The sequence below is a fragment of the Euleptes europaea genome, chromosome 13 (genome assembly GCF_029931775.1).
Source record: "Euleptes europaea isolate rEulEur1 chromosome 13, rEulEur1.hap1, whole genome shotgun sequence".
NCBI classification, from domain to species: domain Eukaryota; kingdom Metazoa; phylum Chordata; class Lepidosauria; order Squamata; family Sphaerodactylidae; genus Euleptes; species Euleptes europaea.
The window spans coordinates 39,770,097-39,792,717 of record NC_079324.1 but is presented as its reverse complement, the minus strand read 5'-3'; the positions used below and the strand labels follow the sequence as shown (position 1 = coordinate 39,792,717).

Genomic DNA, 22,621 nt, shown 5'->3' with positions numbered 1-22,621 from the left:
AATTGATATGTGTGTGGTTGGTCTGGTTGGCCATTGTGTGAACGGACTGCTGGACTTGATGATGAAGAAGAAGAGTTGGTTTTTATATGCTGACTTTCTCTACCACTTAAGGAAGAATCAAACTGGCTTACAAGCACCTTCCCCTCCCCACAACAGACACCCTGTGAGGTAGGTGGGGCTGAGAGAGCTGTGACTAGCCCAAGGTCACCCAGCTGGCTTCATGTGGAAGAGTGGGGAAACAAATCCAGTTCACCAGATTAGCGTCCGCCGCTCATGTGGAGGAGTGGGGAATCAAACCCGGTTCTCCAGATCAGAGCCCGCTGCTCCAAACCACCACTCTTAACCACTACATCACATTGGCTTTCTTGATGGGCCTTGGTCTGATCCAGCATGGCTTTTCTTGTGTTCTTATGTTAGCAGCAGTATTATTTTTGATTACAAAGTTGTAGCCCTGAGGAGAAGTTCTGATAGAAGAAACCCAAGAGTTCCCAGCATACCAGGCATCAGGGGATGGGCCCTGGCTTCACATGTGAAAATAGATTGTTGTGGATCTTGTCCTGGGTGTTAGATATGTTCTGAGCTGCCATTCTGACCATGCCACCATTTATTGGAGAGGTTTTCCCTTTAGAGAGAAAGGGACACTATCTGGGCACCCCAGCAATGCCAACTTCTTTTTTGAAAGCATTCCCAAACTCAGCATATGCAAGGCATGTGTGTAGTTACATAAACATAGAGGTTGATTTATTGGATACCTTTTCCTTTATTATAGTACCAAGACTGAACAACATGGATAACTCACTCCCATATGCAGCACAAACCCTATTACTGCTCCGTCCACATTTTTGGCATATGAAGCCGTGCCTATTCAGTCACTGGTTTTTCTTATGAGGCTTTACACCAGATTGGAGATGGACTTCATATGCCCCCCCTCCTTGGAGACGGCAAAGAGACTGGAACCAGGGTTGGCCAGCCAGTAGATTTGAAAGGGTCTATATAGGCTGTTTGATGTGCACTGACATAAATCAGTATGTGCAAATGAACAGTGAGAACAAAAGGTGCACTAGTGTGCTGACCTTGAATCAGAAAGACCTGGATTCAGGCCCTACCCCTGTGGTGTTGAACATGGCATGTTTCTCTGAGCCTCAGTTTCCACATTTGCAAAATGGGAATTAAAAAAATGAATGATCTGGGTACTTGGCAATCTCTAAAATCTCTAAAATGCCCATGAATTGTATTATAGCAGCAGTGGCAGCAGATTTTTCCCTCTGGGTAAATCAAGTTCTAACCCCTCTTTGAGATCACCAACCCACCAGGGAACAGCTATCCATTTGGGAGCCCCAAGGGAGCTGAAGCACTCCCTAGGTGGAACGAGCTGCTCCCTCTACACAAAAGGGAAGTGCGTGAATTGGAAGGGGGGTCACTTGCCCAGGGGGTCTGGCGGGACGTGGGCAGAACTGCCCTGTGGCTCATGCTCCATCGTAGCCCTGCTGTGGATGTGGTAGGACCGCAGTGAGCTGACCGGTTCCTCTAGCAGGCTGCGAAGGAGAGCATGTGTCCCCCCCCCCCGCCCCGGCTCACTCCCTGTCATGGTTCTGGGGCTGAGCCAGCCGCTTCTTTAAGATTCTGATCACAGCCGGTGCTGAATTTCGAAGGCTTGAGTGCTCAGTCTCTCTCTCTCTCTCTGTTTCTGCACAGACGCCGCCATCGCCCGTGCTGGGCAAAAGGAAAGGAGGGGACAGGGCCGGAGGTCGTCTCTCCTGCCAGCTGTTGGGCGCAGACAGTGAGTATTTGGCTTCTTATAAGTAGCCAAGCCCCATCCCCTCCCTCTCCCCCCACATTTCTGGTGTGCTTAGTTTGGGTGGGGTAATAAAACAGGGCAGCTTTTCCTTCTTGTAAGTGGATTGTGGCAGCTAGCTTGGGTTCCTTCCTGCTCTTGGATCCCACACTGAGGTGGTTGGGTTGTCACTGCATGAGCCATTCAGTCAGAGAGGTGGACCCTCCAAAGCATTACCAATCCCTGGTGATTACAGTCAGATTTATTAGAGAGAAGCAGCATCTGGGGTTTAATGAATTGATTTGTCGACTTGTTAACCTGTCAGCAGAAACACATAACGGAGAACACAAAAAGAGGGGGGGGAGGTGAAATATTTTATAACAAAATGGATCTTTTCCAGAAAGATGCTGGGGGAGGGGGGGAGGAAGAAGCGATTTGCTCACTGTTGTTCCTGGGGCCTGGGATTTGGCAAGTGCCCCCCTGCCCAGACCTCCCCCCGCAAACAAGTCAGCCAGCCATGCTGCTTCTTGCACGAAAGTGATTCCTCTTTACAGCAGTGCTGTGCAGTTCTAAACAGAGTTACACCCTTCCATTAACTTCAGTGGACTTAAAAGGGTGTAACTCTCCTTAGGATTGTACTGTGGGTCACACAGTCTTATGGGTTTTGTGGAATGTTCATAAGCTCTGGGCTTTCCAGCTTTCCTTTTTGGGTATGAAAATAAACCTGGATAGGGAAGTCTGGAAAGCAACTGCATAACTCACAGGCCTCCCCTGATCAGTCAGACAAGTGGAAAAGCCAAAAGCGTGTGGCTTTTAGAACAGCCTTTGTCTCTTGGCATTTTGGTTGAGATTGATGTGCCTCACCTTTTCTGCCTTTCCCACATGGCCCCCTCAAATCTGGTTGCATGTGTTGGTTATGTTGCCCTCTGTGGGAACTGTCTCTTCTGGGCAGCCTGGGTCTTGTGCTCTAGTTTACTGTTGGGGCTGATCTGAATGACCTCTGAGGTGCCCCCATCCTTAATGCTCCATGGACCCGAGGTTGATGGATCTCCACTATACATCTTGGCAGCTCTGTACTTATTCTCTGTCAGAAACCCCAATACCAGTTCCTAGAAGGTATGAAAGAGTTACACTAGGGCAATTCCAGAGGAGGGTTTTCTGAGCATCAGGCTTAGAATCATCATAGAGTTGGAAGGGACCACCAGGGTCATCTAGTCCAACCCCCTGCACAATGCAGGAAATTCACAATTACCCCACACACACACACAGTGACCAGAAGATGGCCAAGATGCCTTCCCTCTCATCATCTGCCTAAGGTCACAGGCTTGCCTGTGTATGTGGATTTGCAAGCCACATGAGGGCTGTGCAAACCTCCATGCTGATCCTACTTAGTCCAAACACCTGACTGAGGAATTAATGGTCCAGCATGGGATGCGGAGTCCAGCAAGAGGATTCCAGAGGGATTTCTGTACACAGCCCCTGTGCAACTTCATCTGTTTCTTGCTCGTTTTGCTTCCTGCACCTCCACTTCCACGCTAAGTCATGCAAGTCAGCAGATGCAATTCAGCCTGAAACAAGGCTTAAGCCTTTTAGGCAGAACTGGATTTCTGAATAATTTCATTCTGATCCTGAGCTTGGCAAGGTGCTTCTGTACACCTCGAAGCAGAGCGAACAAAAGCTTTTAAACAAGCTAAAAATCACAGCCGAATCCAAGAAGGGGGGACTGGTGGCCTCCAGGTAAAAGGGATTTGCGCTTACAGAAAGAGGCTTGGCTGGGAGGGAAATGCAAACATATGCATATAAGCCAGACCTTTTCCCTCCCCTGGAGGAGTGAAACCATGCAGGCTTGTTTGGACATGCATTTGAGTCCCTGCATTCATCAGACCGTTTTCCAAGGAGACTTTGTATACACCTTTGGGAGACTCGAGAATTATGCAAGCGTATATGTAGTCTCACTGTGGACTCTTTCCGTTCATATATGCTTGCTATGATTGGTGGCTTGGCTTGATTTCACACCAGATGGGGGAAGTCGTAGTATGCAGTCTGCCTGTAGGAGCTTAATCCAGTACCCAGCCACCCCCCAGAATCCATATAGCTAGTGCTGTCTTGGTGACATAAACGATCCAGGGTGGAGAGAAGGATTTGCTGCAAAGAGGGGAATTCCTGCTGGGCACACTCACACATTGTGGAAGAATATACTTGCAGCTGGCGATATGGCCATTAGTGCCAGGAGAGCATGCCAAAACAACTGTCTGCCATGCAGACCTAACATCTTGGCGAGGCTGGCAGGCTTGGGATGAGTTCCAGACCATGACCAGTCATGGGTTGTTGCCCAGCACTGCCTCTCCCGAGCATGAGGAGTTCTGAAAGGGGCATTGACAAAAACCATGCTGTTCTGGGGCATCACAGGATGCTTACAGGCAGTCCTGGGGTTCAGAGGCTTGATCTCTGGTCCTGGAATGCCCAGGGGACCCCTCCTTCCCAAGAGGAACCTGACAAAAACAAGGAGGAGCGTGGTGCATGTCAGTCCTTCATTGCCTGCATTCCAGTGCATTCCTGCAGGAAGTGCAGATCTTGCAGGTCAGATGTGCACCAGAGCCCATCTGCAATGGTACTTAAACCTCAGGGATACCCTCCTGAAGATATGATCGCAGTCCAGGGCCTGGAGCCCCTAGCGCTGCCCTGGGCTGCTGGAGGAATCCCCAAGAGCTCTACCCACTGTAGGGCTCATCAGATCATCTGTTGGGTGTTCCCCACCATCAGGAGTGTGGTGAGTGGGTCTATGTGGCCCGGGCTTTGAAATGGTGGGACTGCCTCCCCAGAGAAGTTGGCTTGTTCCTTTGGTAACTGGTCTTCAGGTCACTGGCAAAGGCCGTTTTATTCTCGGGAGCGTTTGGTCCTTAATGTCTGCTTGCTTATTCTAATTGGATCATTTTCACTTTGTTTTGTATTCTTTATTATAGTGGTTGCCTATGTTTAGATTTGTTTTTCCTATTCATCCTTTATTTCCACTGGCTGCAAAGGGAAACACATTTCTGCCCACAGCCTCTTTGGTTTTCCACTCAACTGGAATTGTTACCCTTCACCCTGCCAAATCTCAGGCAGGTGAGATTAAAAAGTCTGCTTTGAAGAAGCGATTAAAATGCCCTCTTGCACACAGGGAGGTGTGAATTGGTGTGGGACTGAGGTTTTGCCTCCTCTTCTGTGATCCTCAAGTGAAGGAGAGGGGACTGTTTTTAAACAAAGCTGGGGAAGGGTGAAACACACCCTCTGACTTGGGCACTCTGCTTCACTGCTCACTTGTGCTGGTAGCATTTTTGTCCCAGTCTGATTATGGTATTAGAACCCGGCCAGGAGAAAACGTGCTTCAAGCACTGTTGTAAGGCACACGGCAAGGACAAGCATTAGTGCCCTTCGCCCTTGCAATTTGCTTTTGATTAAAATCCGACCTTGTACACATCTGCATGCATATGCACACTTGCTTTACATATGAATCAAAGGAATCAAATCGATTACACTTGCTTTACATGTGAATCAAATCAATTGCATGTGAATTACATGTCTTTTTCCCTTACCTGTAGTTGCTGAGGAGATCAATTTATGTCAGGGAAAAGGGGTGGCTATTTTTACAAAACATTTTTTACACATATTGAGAGATCTTGGAACTTGTATCAATGGTTCTCTCTCTCATAGATACATGATTTTTTAATTTTATTTATTTGTAAGATTAATGCCCTGTCCTTCTACAGGGCAACTTCCTATAAGAATAAAAAAAAATCCAATAACATCCACATAAAAATAGTTGGATCATAACAGCAAAAGAAAAGCAATGAAAACAAACAGTAATTAAAAAGATACATTGGGGCTCAACCCAGTTCGATTAAAAACCTTACAAAGCAGCATTGTTATCACCCCCATCCCAAATAGTATCAATACACCAAAAAACCCAAAAAAAGTAAAACCTGGCAAACAGAGTCAATGTTGAGGGATAATTTAGCTCCCCTCCCCGTCCCCTCCGGAAGAGAATCACTTTAACTGATCTCTGGAAGGCCATCAATGTGGGTGCCATCTGGGGAGGGAATTCCAGCACCTGGAGGCCACCACAGAGAAGGCCCTCTCCTTTCTCTTCATGTATCTCTGACCCCTCATCTGTTTTGGTGAGTGCTAGTGTTTACTATGAAGCCTTAGCCTCTGCCTTTATTTCCTTCCGCCTTCCCATTTGCAAAGCAGGGCTGTCCTTACAAGCAGGCATAATGAAAATAGCTTTCACAAGTGGAACACCTGCTGAAGAGCCAGTGTGGTGTAGTGGTTAAGAGTGGTGGAATCTGATCTAGAGTACGGGTTTGATTCCCCACTCCTCCCCATGAGTGGCGGAGGCTAATCTGGTGAACTGGATTTGTTTCTCCACTCCTCCACATGAAGCCAGCTGGGTCACCTTGGGCGAGTCGCACTCTCTCAGCCCCACCTACCTCACAGGGTCTCTGTTGTGGGAAGGGGAAGGGAAGGTGATTGTAAGCCGATTAGAGTCTCCCTTAAGTGGTAGAGAAAGTCGGCATATAAAAACCAACCTCTTTCTTCTGAAGGAGACCAAATCACCAAATGGTGCAACGGTTGGTGGAAAAGGAAAATACTGTGCACAGGCTGATTAATTTAGATGATCTTGCATTGTTAATTCTTCTGGTTGGACGAAGACCCAGTTAAGCACATGGCTCCAGACTTGGTCCCTTCCCCCCCCCCCCATGGAATAGAAGCTGTGTCAGTGAGGTGCTGGAAAACATAATGATTAACATCCTTCCCTCATTATTTCTGAATGCCATTCATTTTACTATTCAGATTTGTCACCGTAAATATATTAACAAACAGTGCCTGTTCATTTCAGACTTTGATTTGCTTCTACCCAAATATCTCTACTTATTTTGCCTGTGGCTTTTGTTGCTTATTATGCAGCTAATTTTGGTTTGTTTGAGTGTTAGGGTTTGGGGGTCATTTTTCATCTTGTCATGCTTTCTGTAAGCCATCTTGAAGATACAACAAAAGTATACCTATTTAATAAATAAACACCAACTTCCCTGCTAGCAGAGAGTGCTGGCTGGTTTGGGGCAACGTGGTTTGCCTTCTACAAGCCCTGGACCATTCTGCCTTTTGCTTGCATGCCTTTTAGGACCTGGGATGACAGGGCATTACTGTGCTGCTGATAGCCATCCCCAGTGGCATTCTGTGCAGAGTTACTCCAGTCTAAATCCATTGATTTTACTGGACTGAGACAGGCATAACTCTGCATAGAGTTGCAGTGTTTGTGACTTTAAGGTGCCCATGAGAATGCCCCCAAGGGTAGTAAAAAATGCCTCGGCCCCATCAGCATATGCAACACACCACTGGGAAGATCCTTATGCTGAACCCTTTTGCACTCATAGGTGGCCATACCTGTAGGGCCCAGTGGGGTGTACTGAATAAAACAACAGTCTGGGACCTTGAAGACCACAGTCCAAATCCCCACTTGGGCATGAAATTCACTAACATTGGGCCCACAAGGTTATTGTGAGGATATTTTGGAGATGGAGAACCGTGTAAACCCTGAGCTCCTTGGAGGAAAGCCGGGACAAAAATGTTTTAGATATGAGATCTTCCTAACAGTTGCCTTGACCTCTTTTTTTTGCGGGCGGGGGGCATTTTGTCATAAGCACCAGTCAAGTTGAGAGAAGCCAGAGTACTGGGCCCCTCTGCTAAAACCCCAAACATGGGGAGGTGCAGCCCTCAATGCTTTGACAATAATTTGCAAGTGGCAACTTTTCTCTTTATAGTGTCAAGGAAAAATTAAATTTCGTTTCCCCTTTTTAAAGTGTGAAGTGGTTGATGGATAGCTAGTGGCTGTTAAATCTAGGGAAAGAATTGGCCTTTGGGTTTGTTTTAACAAAACAGTTGTTCACAGACTGCATTTCATGATGGTTTAACATCTTTTGAATGAAGCCTTCCCAGCATAAAATGAAGGGCTATGCAAGTTCTTGATTTTTAGCAGGCCTCCTTAATTTTGAGGGAAGCCACCAATAGCCTATTCGATCCATTCTTTGTTAATGCTGGGAGTGGGCATTGATAAAATTGGCAGATAGGAGGCAATCTAGGAGGGAGGCATTGAAAGGTCAGGATGAATGGGGTGGCCTCTGAACTGGAGTAACAGATGTTGTGATAGTTTGGCTTGCAGCAGGACTTGGTGACTGCCAAGCGGCTCTTTTGAGGGCACAGAGTTGAAGATAGCAACTCTTATCCAGTATTTAATGAACAGCTACAATAAAGTTATTTCCATAACAATGCGAAGATAGTAAGAAATACATACCAGTCAGAATTTTCATCCTGCAGTTGTACAGCTGTTATGTCAAAAGTTAACCAAAGGGAGGGGAGGGGCTGTGGCTCAGTGGCAGAGCCTCTGCTTGGAATGCAGAAGGTCCCAGGTTCAATCCTTGGCATCTCCAGTTAAAGGAACCAGGCAAGTAGGTTATGTGAAAGACCTCTGACTGAGACCCTGGAGAGCTGCTGCCGGTCTGAGTAGACAATACTGACTTTGATGGACCAAGGGTCTCATTCAGTATCAGGCAGCTTCAGGTGTTCATACAGTTTTGGGGAGGGGGCTGTGGCTCAGTGGTAGAGCATCTGCCTGGCATGCAGAAGGTCCCAGGTTCAATCCCCGGCATCTCCAGTTAAAGGGACTAGGGACTGGGTGACGTGAAAGAGCTTTGCCTGAGACTTTGGAGAGCTGCTGCCGGTCTGAGTAGACAATACTGACTTTGATGGACCAAGGGTCTGATTCAGTATAAGGCAGCTTCATGTGTCCATGTTTTCATGTGAAGCAAAATCCACCAATGTAGAACTTGTTCTGGGAGCTGGTTACCCCTTGATTTAGTCATCCCATCATTTAACTAGCCAGGTATCCAATGAAAGAGTAAGATATAAAGGGGGCTGGGTCTCTAAAGGGAAGTAGCTCCTCCTTCGCTTATTGGCAGGCAAATTACTGTCAAAGCTAATCCAAAGTTTAAGATGGGTTACTGATCCTGAACAGCTAGACAGTTCAGGCCCATGGTCTTGTGCAGCCTGCTCGCAAAACCCTAGATCTGAGCTATCAGATCAAATTTATTACAGTACACTTTAATTAACTTAGAGTTGTACTACAGAGCTTTCTAAAGAACTGTGTTGCGTTCCTAAACACTTTGCCTTGATCTGTTCAGTTCAGTTCTTGGCAAATTTACCTTAACTGGCAACCGCACTGGAGAACAATTTTCAGCTCACCAGAGAGTTGGCAGGTCGGCCATCGTGTTTCATGCTGCAATGCTGCGGGTGGATTCCACAAGTAGATCTTTTACCTGGAGGTTGACTTTACCTGGAGGGAGCCTGGAGGCTGATTTTTTTTAACATGGGAGCCTGGATTGGGTCCTTCAACATATGAAGTTGCTTTATACATAGTCACCCTGTTATCAGTCTCAGTATTGTTCACTCTGGCTGTGGCTATCTGTGATCTGTCATATCACCTGTTATCTGATCCTTTTAACTGGAGTTGGTGGGGATAGAACCTGGGACCATCTGCATACTAAGCAACTGCTCCACCACTGAGCCACAGCCCCTCCCTATCTTCTGCACTCTCCCCAGTATATACCATACAAGCACTACTCAATAATTCCGAGAGAACACAGCACAACATGGGTGGCTTATTTCTGATTGCTGGTGCCATGTGGTTTCAACAATGAGCCTACTTTGAAGAAGGCTTTTGAAGCCCATCAACAGGTGGAAGGTTGTCTGCCCCAGCAATACAGGCAGGCCAGCCGATATATGCAAGTCTATGGCTGCCAGCACTCCATCTGCACATACATACCTTGGCCAGCAGCATCAGGAAAATAATGTGGTGTCCTGGGCTGGGTACTCCTAGGATGGGTGGGCGTATCTGGACAACAGATGGGTAGGAGGAGGTCAGGAAGTAGCCTGAGCTATCTTGTAGTCACGTTCTGTAACAAGGATCTAGATTCTTGCCAGGCACTCAGTCCTGGTATTAGACTGCATTGGTAACTGCTGTATCTAACAGCTCCAAAGAAGGGCCTTTTTGTGTAGGATGCTATCCCCAAATGAACAAATTATGTAGTCAGTGAGGCACATCCTGCTGCCTGAAAAAAGGTTGGCCAAGAGGCACCATCTCTAGCATGGGGAGGCAACACCTGGCACATATGCCCAACACCAGCATGCCAGGCCATTTTGCTCAGCATACATGGCTAGTTCTCCAATCAAGGTGAGCCTACGAAGGTCTGTCAGCACCACAGGGGCTTGGCTTTCTCCTCCAGTCCCCGGCCAGCCCTCATCTTTCCTCCACCAACTTTTTTGTCAGAAGACTGACATCTTCATGGGTAGATTTTGCATTCCCCCCCCCACTGCACTTAGGGCAAACAGTTCTTCTTCCTTTGATCTGGGGTAACTGCCTGATGCTCCTGGGTCAAGGAGGGAAGAGGTCAAGTGCTCAGCAGAAGAGAACACGTGGGCTTTTTGCTGGCATCATTGAGCGAGCTTTATAAATGAATCTGAGGCAGCTTCCCTGTTTTTCAGCCAGACACCTCAGTCCCAAGCACTTTTGCTTGGAAGCCCATCCCAGTGAGAGGGGAGGGATTCTCCTGATATCCATGTGAGCAGCCACAGGTTGTGGGGAATGGTCTGCCTCCGTTCAGCTGCACCACTTTTCTTCCCCATACAGGTCAAAGCAAGCTTGTGGGTCAGATTGCATGCGCAGAGGGGAGTTCATCACCTGGGCTGTGCAGTCAAGGAGGGCCCTGACACTTCCTCCCTACCCCTATTACAGACTTGGATGGTTGTAGGTGGACCTGTCAGGTTTCTCATCTCTGCAAGCCCCGATGATTCTTCCAAAGACCAGTTTGCAGGCCTGTCACCCTGGCATGTTGCCGTCTGGGCTTCTGCCCTTCCTGTGGATGGGAAGGAGGATGACGAGAACATTGAGGGGGGCAGTGAATCCCACTTGGGTTTTGTAGACAAGAACAGCTTAGAGAGGGCAATTTTGTCCTAGCAGCAGCTGCAGAAAGACTTGGGCCTCCTTGGGTGAGGACGCTTCGTATTTGTGTTTTGGTTTGGCTTCTTTCCCCAGCCTGGGTGTTGAGGTGCATTCCTGCAGTGTGCCATTATCCTCCATCCTCACCTTGCCGAGGTGGCTTCTCCTCTGCTGAGCCCTAACGTAGGCATATAAATAAGCAGCCACCAACTTCCATTCATCTGAGGAAACCAGCCTGTGCTTATCAAGGCTCGTGCCACAGCAAACAAATTAGTCTTCCAGGCACCTCGGGACTCTCCTGCCTTTCCTGGGAAGTGAGGTTGCTCTCCGTCTTTCCAGCAAAGACTTTTGTGGAGTCTCTGCAAAGCTCCAGGATCTCCATCCCTGGGAAGAGTATTGTGGTAACTATAGAATACAAGGTTTGGGGCATCCATGCTGGAGATGAGTGTTTTAATAGGCTCTGCTGCAGCTCAGAACTGCTGCCAGTAAAGGAGCAAGGAGGTTGCTTCAAGGAGGGAGGGAGGGAGGAAGGGGGGGTTCAGCCCTCCTTTCTCCTTAGCCCAGCAAGGGCCAGAGAATGGATTTCCTCAGATCTCCACTGTGCAGATCTTAATGGTGTTGTCCAGTCGAGACTCAGTCTTCATTGCTAGCCAAAATAAAAAGCTTCCCAGTCTGTTCTTTCCATTGGGGGGGGGGGGGTTTGAAGGGGATGCATAATGACCTGTAAGTAGAGTGGCATGATAAGGATTGGGGCCTGGGGCTTGTCTCTGTCTTTCTGCTTTGCCCCCACCCTTTGTGTTCCAGTACTCCTTCACTTTGATATTTGCATAGCTTATGTCTGGCCTTTCATCCCACGTAGCAAAAGCTATATCTGACCCTGTGTCTTTGCAGGATGGGAGGAGCTGCCCAGACCAATGTTCTTCCACAAAGCCAAGTGCTAAAGGCAGCAGGGCCAAGTGCTTGGCCACTGTAACCAGGGATGCATCTCCTTCCAGTGAAAACAGGTGTCAGTAGAATAACACATTTCCCCCTCTCCCTGATATGTACTACAGAAAAGCAAGTTGAGTTTTTGAAATTGTAGGTGGAGGATTAAGGAGGAAACATGCCCGGCCACAGAAGGTGGACAGGTGAAACTATCCCTTTGTCATCCCATGCCATGGGTCCATGTAGAACCTGGGAGGACTGGAAGGAGCTGCCCAGATGCCACATCTGTCCCTCTTGTTCAGAGCGCCCTGCTATCCCTGAACGTGGGTGGCTCCATGGGGACTTCTGCAGGCTCCCGCTGGTGCTACAGTGGGCTTGAGGAGGGGCTCAGACAGTGAAGCCCTCTTCCCTCTACCAGCTCCTGGTAGAGTGGCTGGCTTGCGGAATATGGTAGCTCTGGTGCTGTTGCTATGCTATCCTGTGATATCATTCGGAACAAGCAATGAAAGCCTCCGTCATGCATTTTGCTGGTAATATTCTTGTAAATGTTTATGTCACTGATGGCTGGGCAAGCCACCGTTGCTGGGGCAGACATGTTCCAGCCTCATTTAAATACAGTGGGAGCGAAGCCCCCCCCTCCTCCACTGCCTCCTTGTTCCATGTGCCTCTGCTTTGGCTGGCTGCTTTTTAATTCTTCTTATACCGAGGAAGCTGTGCTGGAGTGCACATCTGCCAGGATACAAAAGGGGCAAGTGTTCAGAGCAAGCTTGCTACAGTCGCTCTGGTCCCCATAGCAGAGATAATCCCTCTGTTATGTGGAGTTGGGATACCGCATACTCTGTGCTAGGTTTTGGGCTTGCCAAAGTGTTGGCCCTAAGAAAAAGAGGCAGCTGGGGAGGGGGGGTGCCCCAGTGTCTGAGCTTATGGGGAAACCTTGAACAGTGTCCAAAGAGAGAGATTTGTCACTCCGTTGGTAAAAGTGCAGTAGCATTGTATGTTGGCAACCCTAGTTTGCACATGAAATCTTACTAGGGTTGCCAGTTCCTTCTTCGTCACCAGCAGGAGATTTTTGGGGCAGAGCCTGAGGAGGGCGGGGTTTAGGGAGGGGAGGGACTTCAATGCCATAGAGTTCAATTGCCAAAGCGGCCATTTTTTTCCAGGTGATCTGATCTCTATCGGCTGGAGATCAGTTGAATTAGCAGGAGATGTCCTGCTACTCCCTGGCAGTTGGCAACCCTAAATCTTACTAGAGAATGGATGCAATTTTTACTGAGTAAAGGTGGGGGGGGTGAATCAGTGAATGGCAGAGGATCGTTGATCAAAGCGTGCTTATTTGAACCAGTCGGCCGTTGCAGCAGCATCTCAGGCTCATGGGGAGCTTTTGCCGGCTTGGTGTAAGAGGAGATTCAGCTCTGGAATGTGGCCATTGCTTTGCCCCCACCTTTGCACCCAGTTTACTTGGGCAGCCTGCAGAAGCTGCTACCAGAAGCACGAAGGGGGAGTGAGGTGCCGCAGGGTATCCTCGGCAAACTTGTCAGCTAAGATCTAACAGCAGAATATTAATCCCTGCTGGTGATGCATGAGGCAGTCGGAGTACAGATGGGGTGTGCAGCACTTGCGACGTTAAGCCTAAAAATACAGCATCTCCCTTGCGGCTCGGAAGCTCTGCAAACCTGTGCAGAGCAGGGAGAAGCCTTAAGATCCCCGTTTTGCCACTTGCCTAGGACAGAAAGGCAAAAGGCCCTGGAGGGAATGTCCAGACCAGCAGCCTGATCCTGTACTCATTTTACCCAAAAGTAAGCCACACTGAGCTCAGTGGGACCTCTTCCTTCTATGGGGGAGGTTCTGTCAAAATCAGTGGGAGTTGCACATGGGGGGCAGGATTTCCTCTGGCACCAAGCGATTTGTTCCCTGGCTGCATGAAGTGGACTGGAAACATGATGAGTCTCTACAAATGGCCTGTGGCATCTTAGAGGAGAGCAAGACTAACCCGGGCTGCTCCTTTTGTGATTTCAGTTGTTCACTCCCAGGCTCCAATTTCCTGCTTGCACTTGTTGGAATCCGCAGCCGCCACTGCTCGGGCAATCGAGTCCCAGATCAGCAGCTACGATTGGAAACGGAGAGGCCCCTCCACATCCCCTGCTTCCGCAATGGCTCTGAGCAGGGTTTATCTTGTAATCAAGGGGACACGAACAAGACCGCGTTCTCCCTGTTCCCGCGAGCGCCTCTCCACAGCAACAGGGCCGGCAAAGCCGAATTGCAGGGGCGAGTTGTCCGACACAGACAGTGCTGTTTAAGTCAAATGCCAAAAATGTCAGTGGGGAACTAGAGAGAGGAAGGATTGGATGAAAAACTTGGGTCAACTGCAGCAAGATCTGGCGTAGGGGCAAAAAGAAAGCTTTTGTGGATCTGTGCGATAAGGGACAGCCTGTGGATGGTAGGAAGTGTCCAGGGCCTATCAATGCCAGAGGTGGACTTGCGGCCTGAACCTCGCTGGGCCACTGTGTTTGGGCAAAAAGGGGACAGGAACAGAATGCCATGAAGCTCCATCCAAGGAAGAGCAGCGGTGCCTCTGCTTCCCAGGTGCAAGGAGGAAATGCATTAGGTACCAGGAGATCAGCACCACAAGAACAAGTGCTTTGCTCCAGATGTGAGCCTGCTTGTTTCCTTCTGTTTTGTGTCCTCATTCGCTCGTCCAGACATGTGATGCAGGAGGAGAGCTGGGATGATATGGAATGTGGCCAGTTGCCTTCAGATGCCCTCCGTCAGGTGAAGATCCAGCGAGACCCCATCTACGGCTTTGGCTTTGTGGCTGGCAGCGAGAGGCCCGTGGTTGTTCGTTCGGTGACACCAGGTAGGTCCGGGAGTGCTCGGAGGATCCGGGCAGATGTAAGGGTCAGTAAAAACTGCAGTAAGGAGGGGAGGGTGGGTTATATGGGAATTGTGCTGGGATACTCCCCACTCATCAAGCCTTAACTCCTGCTGATGCCAGGATTGGGACACCCCCCCCAATGCAGATGCAGGAGCAAAGGGGAGGGTACCTAGAGGCAGTCAGTGCAGGTTCTTGCTCAGGAGGCAGGTGAACCGAGCATGTGGGATTGGCGCACTGCTGACCATACGAAGCCAAAGTCGTGTTGGGGAGGGAGGCCAGAATCCTCCAGGGCAGTAGGATCTCTCGGGCAGCGACTTACCGTTGACCCCCCCTCTCTTTGACAGGCGGACCCTCTGAGGATAAGCTCTTGGCAGGTGACCAGATTTTGGCCATAAATGATGAAGATGTGAGTGAAGCCCCAAGAGAGAGATTCATAGAGCTTGTGAGGTAAGGGAGGGGACCCAAGATGAGAGAGAGGTGAGAACATTCCCTCCCCAAGACTGTGAGCAGGGCTGGCTCCAGTTGTTTTGCTGTCACCAGATTCCTTCCAGTCCTGCTCTGATGTTATGCAAAGCTGCACATGACCCCTACCCCCTTGGCAAGAATCCCATGCGGCCCTCCACTTCTCTTGCCAGCAGGTAGCTAGAAGAGGACTCCCACACAGGACACGGCTTTTTGGTCTTCCGCAGCAGACAGTGTGGAGGGCAGAAATCTTCGCTTGGCCAAGAGAGTTTTTGCTGTGTGGTTGCCTGGTTAATAGTGAAGAAGAGCTGAGCCTGTCTCATGTTGTGCAAAGCATATGGAGCAGTGCCTGTAAGTGGCAGTGCAGTTTGACTGGCTCCACCCATATGTGCCTGCTCATAAACTTAGCTCTTCTGCATTGGGTGCTCATGGCGAAAGGAGGCAAGAAGAGAGGACATGCAAGACAGGGCCTTCTCAGTGATTGCACCCAGGCCATGGAATTCCATACACTGGGGTGTCAATTTGACCCCCTCAGTCCTCACCTACAGATGCCTGATTCGTATGTTTCTGTTTTTAAAGGTGATTGAGTGTTGGGGGATGAGTTCTTCACTGGATTTGTCCGGGCACTCTTTTGAATGAACTATTTTACACTGTTGCGTTTTACGATTTTGCTTGATTTTATTTTTGTAAGCCTCCTTGAGCATTGCTGTTTGGTGGAAGGGCATTATATGCATTTTATAAATGTACAAATTGTTCTGTTCTCCCTATCCCCCCCTCTCTCCTGCAGAGGTGCTAAAGAATCTATTCTTCTCACTGTGCTACAGACCCATCAGGTGAGAACCATGATTTGGCAGGCAAGGGGGGCAAGGTGAGATGAGTCTCCATGACTGTTACACTCCATGTGGATTTCCTTGGCCCTGGTTGCGTCTCCTTACTTATCTCCCTTGATTCCCTCTTCTGTGTGTTCCTCCCACTTTGCATTGTTTCCTGCCCAGCCCCCTTTGCTGACACCTGCTGTTCTCCTCTCTGTGCTTCGGATCAGCTTTTCCCTTTCTCTTTGTCAGGTTCTGTAGAATTTAAGCAAAACATTTGTAAACAATTACATTTTTTAAAAAAAACAAGGTAGGAAATGGCTTAGGCACTGGAGTTCATATCATCTCTTGTCCCTGATGATATCACAGATGCTGTCCAGTAGGTGTTAGGCGGCAGTCCTGCACACTGCTGCAGAACTGACTGATCTGGAAAGGGAGAGTGGTTGTGTGTTTCCATGGACGAAATGCAAGTGCTGGGGAAAGGTTATTCCCTTGCTGTTACAGAAGCATTCCCCAGGGGCAGGCGGGGGGCAAAGAATCTTTTGCAAAAAGTGAATCAGAAGTGATCACATATCTTGAGAAACCAGATTGTCTGATTTGTCTCCCAGATTATGTTCCATCAAATAAGGAACAGAGAGGAAGGAGTCATTGTTCCCTTATGGCCCATATGATGGGTGATCGTTTTTCTAGAGTACTGAGATGTAGCTTGTTTTCCACCCTACCAACTAACGAGAGTCAAGGGAGGATATGTGGGGAAAGCTTTGCTTTTTTAAATCTAAGAGCAGCTATGCTGGGTCAGACCAACGTGGCCTCTCTGTTTCAGCAGCTTGTTTCCAACAGAAGACCTAGGAAGGTCTACAAATTGAGCACAGAGACTCTCCCTATTATTTCCCCCCCCCGGCCCAAGGGAAGGACTCTTGCTATTGTTATCACTGCCTCTAAATATGGAGGATCTATTTTGCCATTGTGGCAAATAGCCACTGATAGACATCTCCTCCAGGAATTACTTGAATCACTTTGTAAAGCCCTCCCTTTGCTACATCCTGCACTTGCAAGTTCTACAAGTTGAATACTCTTTGGGTGAAAACGCATGGTCGCTTTAGCCTCCTCTATTCCCTGTTTCAGCCAGGATTCAGCCAGGATCGAACGTATGCGTTTCACCGAACGTGCGTTCGATCCTGGCTGAAAAAAAGGAATAAAGGAGGCTAAAGCGACCATGCGTTTTCGCCCATTGAGTGAATAGTGCATTCTTTTGTTTGTTCTGAATCTCCTCCCCATCAACTTCACTGGGTGCCCATAAGTTCTAGTATTTAGGCAGAGGAAGAATAAGTTTTGTCTTATCTACCCCATGCATGATTTCATAAACCTGTATTATGTTCCCGGTAGTCTTTCCTCTTGCCCTGACCTGGATGGCCCAGGCTAGCTTGATCTCATCAGATCTTAGAAGCTGAGCAGGGTCAGCCCTGCTTAGACATCTCCTCCAGGAATTCCTGGTTAGAATTTGGATGGGAGACCACCAAGGAATACCAGGGTTGCTGTGCAGAGGAAGGCACTGGCAAACCACCTTTGTTAGTCTCTTGCCATGAAAACCCCAAAAGGGGTCCTTTCCTCATAGGGAGGTTTTTCCAACCCTTTAGTCATTTCACTTGCCCTTTCTACAACTTTTCCAGCATGACAATATCCTTCTAGAGACGTAGCAGCCAGAATTGTATACAATATTCCAAAGGCAGCAACATAAATCTATTCAAAGCCATTACATTGCTAGCCATTTTGTTTTCAGTCCCTTCCCTAATAATTCCTAGTATTGAATTTACCCTTTTAAGTACAGCCGCATGTTGAGTCGACTTTTACATTGCGTTATCCATCATGCCCAAGATCTCTTTCCTAGCCAGTTTCCACCTGCTCAGACTCCATCAGCATTTATTTAAAACTGGGGTTTCCCCCCTAGTGTGCATCACTATACCACTACAGTGAACCTCATTTGCCATATTGTTACCCACTCGCCCAATTCTGAGATATCCCTTCGAAGCTCTTTACAATCTGCTTGGTTCTCACCTTACCAAATAATTTGGTGCCAGCAGCATACTTGGAGACCTCGCGTGGTGTAGTGGTTAAGAGCAGTGGTTAGGAGCGGTGGACTCTAATCCAGAGAACCGGGTTTGATTTCCCACTCCTCCAAATGAGTGGCGGATGCTAATCTGGTGAAATGGATTAGTTTTCCCACTCCTACACACGAAGCCAGCTGGGTGACCTTGGGCAAGTCATGCTCTCTCAGCCTCACCTACCTCACACGGTGTCTGTTGTGGGGAGGGGGAGGGAAAGGTGATTGTAAGCTGGTTTGATTCTTCCTTAAGTGGTAGAGAAAGTCGGCATATAAAAACCAACTCTTCTTCTTCTTCCCCCAATTTCTGATCATGTATGAGCAACTAATAGTGCCATCCTAAGCAGTATTAAATCTTTGTAATCTTTCTAAGTCAACTGAAGTTGACTTAGGGGCTAGAAGGGTGTAACTAGGTTTAGGATTGTATTCTTAATAGAGGTTGTTACAATGGCACGTGTTTTAATGGAGCTTGCTATCAGGAGAGAGAACACACTGCCTCTTCCCGACCACCTAGCTCCCTAGAAGAAGAAATAAAGCACCAAGGATGCGTGATTTCCTGGCTGTGTTTTGCAATCGAGTTAAGGAAACATATTTTAATCTCTGGTCCATGGCTGGAAATCTCAGCCTTTGTCCAAGATTTGATTGTGCCCGTTGTGCCCTGGTCTGAATAAACGGGGAGATGGGGGAGAAGACCTGGTCAATGGGGAAAGAGGCGGGGAAACACTCATCATCCCTCCCTGCTGTGCTGAGCACAGGGTGCCCAAGTGAAACTCCCCCCAGAGAAACTGGCCATGCCACTGCTCAGGGCATTTGCATTCAGGGCCAGGCAGCCAGAGACATTGCCCAGCCATGGCAGATGCTGGCTGTGAGCAGGGAAGGGAACCTCGGTGCTTCAGAGCCCATGGCGGTGGAACAGATTGAACTGTCACGCCACCGGCAATGAAGGCGGGCTGTCATTTCTGCTTTGCTGAACCTTTTGATCTTGGTGAAAGGGATCAGCGTGAGAATCCCCTCGGCTCCCTCTGCCTTTCTTCCTCCCATAGAAGGAGGAAGCGTCGCAGCTGCATTCAGCTCCATCAAGGATGGAGCCAGCAGCAAGTGGTCCCCAGAAGCAGGCAGATGGTTTTCCTCCTCCCTCTGGGAAGTGGCAAGGCTGCTCCCACCCTAAACTCCTTAAAAAAGATCTCCCAAGCTGATGGGAGAAGCCAAGCTTTTGTAGGCCATGACAGCTGACCTCCACTGCTCAAGCACCGTGGCAGGGAGGCTGCTCATCGCTTTGAGGTTTCGTGCGCCGAATTCTGCACCGAGGAAATTAATTTTACATCCAGAACTTTTAATGCAAATGTTCCTAATTCTGGTGAAATCCCGGTCAGTCGTACGAACGACCCTACAGTTGTCTCCAGACAATTTCTCCTTTTAATTGTTGCTTCCTTGCATCTTCCTCCAAGGAGCAGGTGGCAGCTTACATGACTGTCCCCTCCTAGCTGAGGCTGCCTGGCCCAAGATCCCCCAGAGGACATGGCTCTGTACATCTAGAGCATTGCCTTTAGGTATAGGAAATGCCAGGTCCAAACCCCTGGTTCAGCCCTGAAGCTCTCTGGAAGCGGGGGGCAGAATATAAACACAGAATCGATTAGATGGATCTGGCAGCCTTGCAGATGTAGGACATATGCTCCACCATTCAGCTGTGACTTCTGCCTATCATTCTATTATTCTGCCGCAACGGGCTGTTTTGCCAAGAAGGTTGCATGGACAGGAATAATTTGGAACAGAATGAGGAAAAGGAGAAGCTGGCACAGTGGGGGATCCTCTGGCTATTTATTTATTTATTTATTTGGTGTGCTGGAAATTCCAGACAAAGGGCCATTGGGGAGAGCAGGGACTTGGGAAGTATGGGGGTCATTGCAGACTGCCTGTGTAGAAGAAGAAGAGTTGATTTTTATATGCCAACTTTCTCTACCACTTAAGAAAGAATCAAACCAGCTAACAATCACCTTCGTTTCCCCCTCCCCACAACAGACACCCTGTGAGGTAGGTGGGGCTGAGAGAGCTCTAAGAGAGCTGTGACTAGCCCAAGGTCACCCAGCTGGCTTCATGTGTAGGAGTGGGGAAACCAACTCGGTTCACCAGATTAGCATCCGCTGCTCATGAGGAGGAGTGGGAAATCAAACCTGGTTCTCCGAATTAGAGTCCACCACTCCAAACCACCGCTCTTAACCACTACACCACGCTGGCCCCGTGGCTTCCTTTTCATGTGGCATACAGTACAATCTAACCTTCTGAAACACCCTCCCCAAAATCATTTATTTTATTTACAGAACCTTTATACCACTTTAAACCAAGGTTTCAAAGTGGCAAATGAGAAATCATAAAATAAAATAATATAAAACGTCCAAGATGTCTTCCTCTCCTCTCCTTGCGCCCGATCATATGTGTTCTTGTTGGATGCCACTTTGTGCCCCATGATCCCTCTTCCAGCTAGCCTTGTGAACCAGCAGTGGTGATGTTCTCTGCCAGGGAGATAATGTGACTCCATGTTCTCTTTCCAGTCTCCAAAATCAGCATTCATCAGTGCAGCCAAGAAGGCAAAGCTGAGGTCCAATCCAGTGAAGGTCCGCTTTTCAGAGCAGGTCACCATTGGTGAGACTGATCCAGTAAGTTCTCTTTCCTGTGCACCTTCATGGGCGCAAAAACCACACTGTTCTCAAAGACCTCTGCTGTTGTCCTGCCCGTCCCTGTAATGGCACTTCTCAAGTTTGTGGCAGAATACCACAAACAGGGGCAGAATACCACAAACAAGGGGCAGAATACCAGCGTGAACTGGAGGTGAGGGGAAAATCCCTTTTTTATTCACTTTTCTGTGATGTGTACTGATCCACAAATCCCTGGAGATTTCAGAAAGAGGGTAGCTGATTCTGACTCAGCAGGAGGAAAGGGCCAGTGAAGATCTTTCACTTACTGTGGGGGAAATGGGGTTTGTTTGGGCTCTGCAAGACATACTTCTTTCTTGGATCTGGATAAGAAGATATCAGCTGATCCTAAATGAAGTAATCAGGATGAATGTCCTGGGAGATCTAGCTAGGGAGATGCCATATCCCTAGGGACCCTTAAGTTTGCCTCCCCCTGAATCTACCAAAGTTCATGAGAAGAATGACAGACTGTCTAGGCACCGGGCTTAGTAGTATCCAACTTCCTCTGCGGTGGCTGCAGAACTGAGGGCTGAAAGGCTGGCGGGGTATGAGAAGGTTTCCTTTGCCCCTGGCTGGGCTTCACTGTAGATGTGCCAATCTGGCAAAGAGATGTTGACTTCTAGGGGTAAGAAACATCAAAGCAATTTCGACAGGTTCAGCCCAAGCACTGCAACGGAATGTACATTCTGCACCAGGAAACCCCAGATTTGAGGTCCCCAAACAAGTCCTGTGGATCCATAAGAGACTGTCATAATTTTGCACGTTGTCTTTGCGCACTGGGGTACTTTGGAGAGAACAGAAGCACATGGGGGAAAGTCAAGGATGGGAAGAGTGAACAGGGCTGTGCACTGACAGGGAGAACAGGCAGCTTTGCTTCTGTATCAACCGTCCACCTTGCAGAAAAGGGAGAAGAGCCACAAGAACAGGCTGTGTCTGGGTCACCTGTGAAAGTTCAGGGGGGCCCTGAGGCCACTGTTTTCCTACAAGGTCAAATCTATTTTGACAGTGTGGTATGACCCCCCCCCCCCGCAGATGGAGCGAGGGGCCCAGCAAGGCATTCCTCTTGGCCAATCAGAAGGCATCTGGCCTGCAAGCATTCCAGCTCTCTCTTTTGACAGCTTCCAGTTGGGAGGGGGAGAGCACAGCTGTGCCTTCCTTGGATTGTTGCTCCATCTGAGACCCCCAGTCTCCAGGCTCCATGCAGGGCTTGCAGCCAGAAAGGTTCCTGCTGGAAAAGAAGGCAGCCCCCGTGCAGCAGCCGTGCATGGCTTGGCCTGTGCCTCTGTAGGCTCCGACAGTGAACAGAGGCAGTTATCCTGCAATGCCATTCTGTCCCAATAACATTATCTCTTAATTGCGCAAAGATTTTATTAAGCAGCGCGGCCCAAAGTGAATCACAAGGCGCTTGTAGCAAATTCTATTTTTAAACCAAATCAGTGAAAGTGATTATCTGATTCAAATATTGCTTGATAAATAAAAAAAGCTTTCTTTGCCAGATATTGCTTATTGGGCACTGGATTTTGGAGCCTGGGTCTTGGGTGGCTGTCAGCAAGTGGGTGACGGGGAAGGGGGTCTCTGTTTAAGTGAGATGAAATGTAAACACATGAAGCTGCCTTATACTGAATCAGACCCTTGCTCCATCAAAGTCAGTATTGTCTACTCAGACCGGCAGCGGCTCTCCAGGGTCTCAGGCTAAGGTCTTTCACATCACCTACTTGCCTAGTCCCTTCAACTGGAGATGCCGGGGATTGAACCTGGGACCTTCTGCATGCCAAGCAAATGCTCTACCACTGAGCCACAGCCCCTCCCCTAACATCTCAGAAGGTTAGGGAAAGACCTGAGCAGTATGAGGAAAGAGACTGGGAGGGATGTGGATGGTCTGGTCTTCTTCCTCATGCTTGGGATAAGAATGTCCGAAGTACAGAGCTCAGGAGGTGGTGGGTAAAGATGCTTTG

At 48.6% G+C, this 22,621-nt stretch overlaps 1 protein-coding gene across 1 annotated transcript in view; it reads left to right on the top strand.

Moving 5' to 3' along the window:
- Nucleotides 1-22,621, top strand: part of FRMPD3 (FERM and PDZ domain containing 3) — a 50,165-nt gene that overhangs the window by 2,764 nt on the left and 24,780 nt on the right. Inside the window, exons 2-6 of the mRNA XM_056859662.1 lie at nucleotides 1,696-1,780; nucleotides 14,429-14,583; nucleotides 14,946-15,048; nucleotides 15,851-15,896; nucleotides 20,526-20,630. Coding sequence (XP_056715640.1) covers nucleotides 1,696-1,780; nucleotides 14,429-14,583; nucleotides 14,946-15,048; nucleotides 15,851-15,896; nucleotides 20,526-20,630 — 494 coding nt within the window. The remainder of the gene's footprint in view (nucleotides 1-1,695; nucleotides 1,781-14,428; nucleotides 14,584-14,945; nucleotides 15,049-15,850; nucleotides 15,897-20,525; nucleotides 20,631-22,621) is intronic.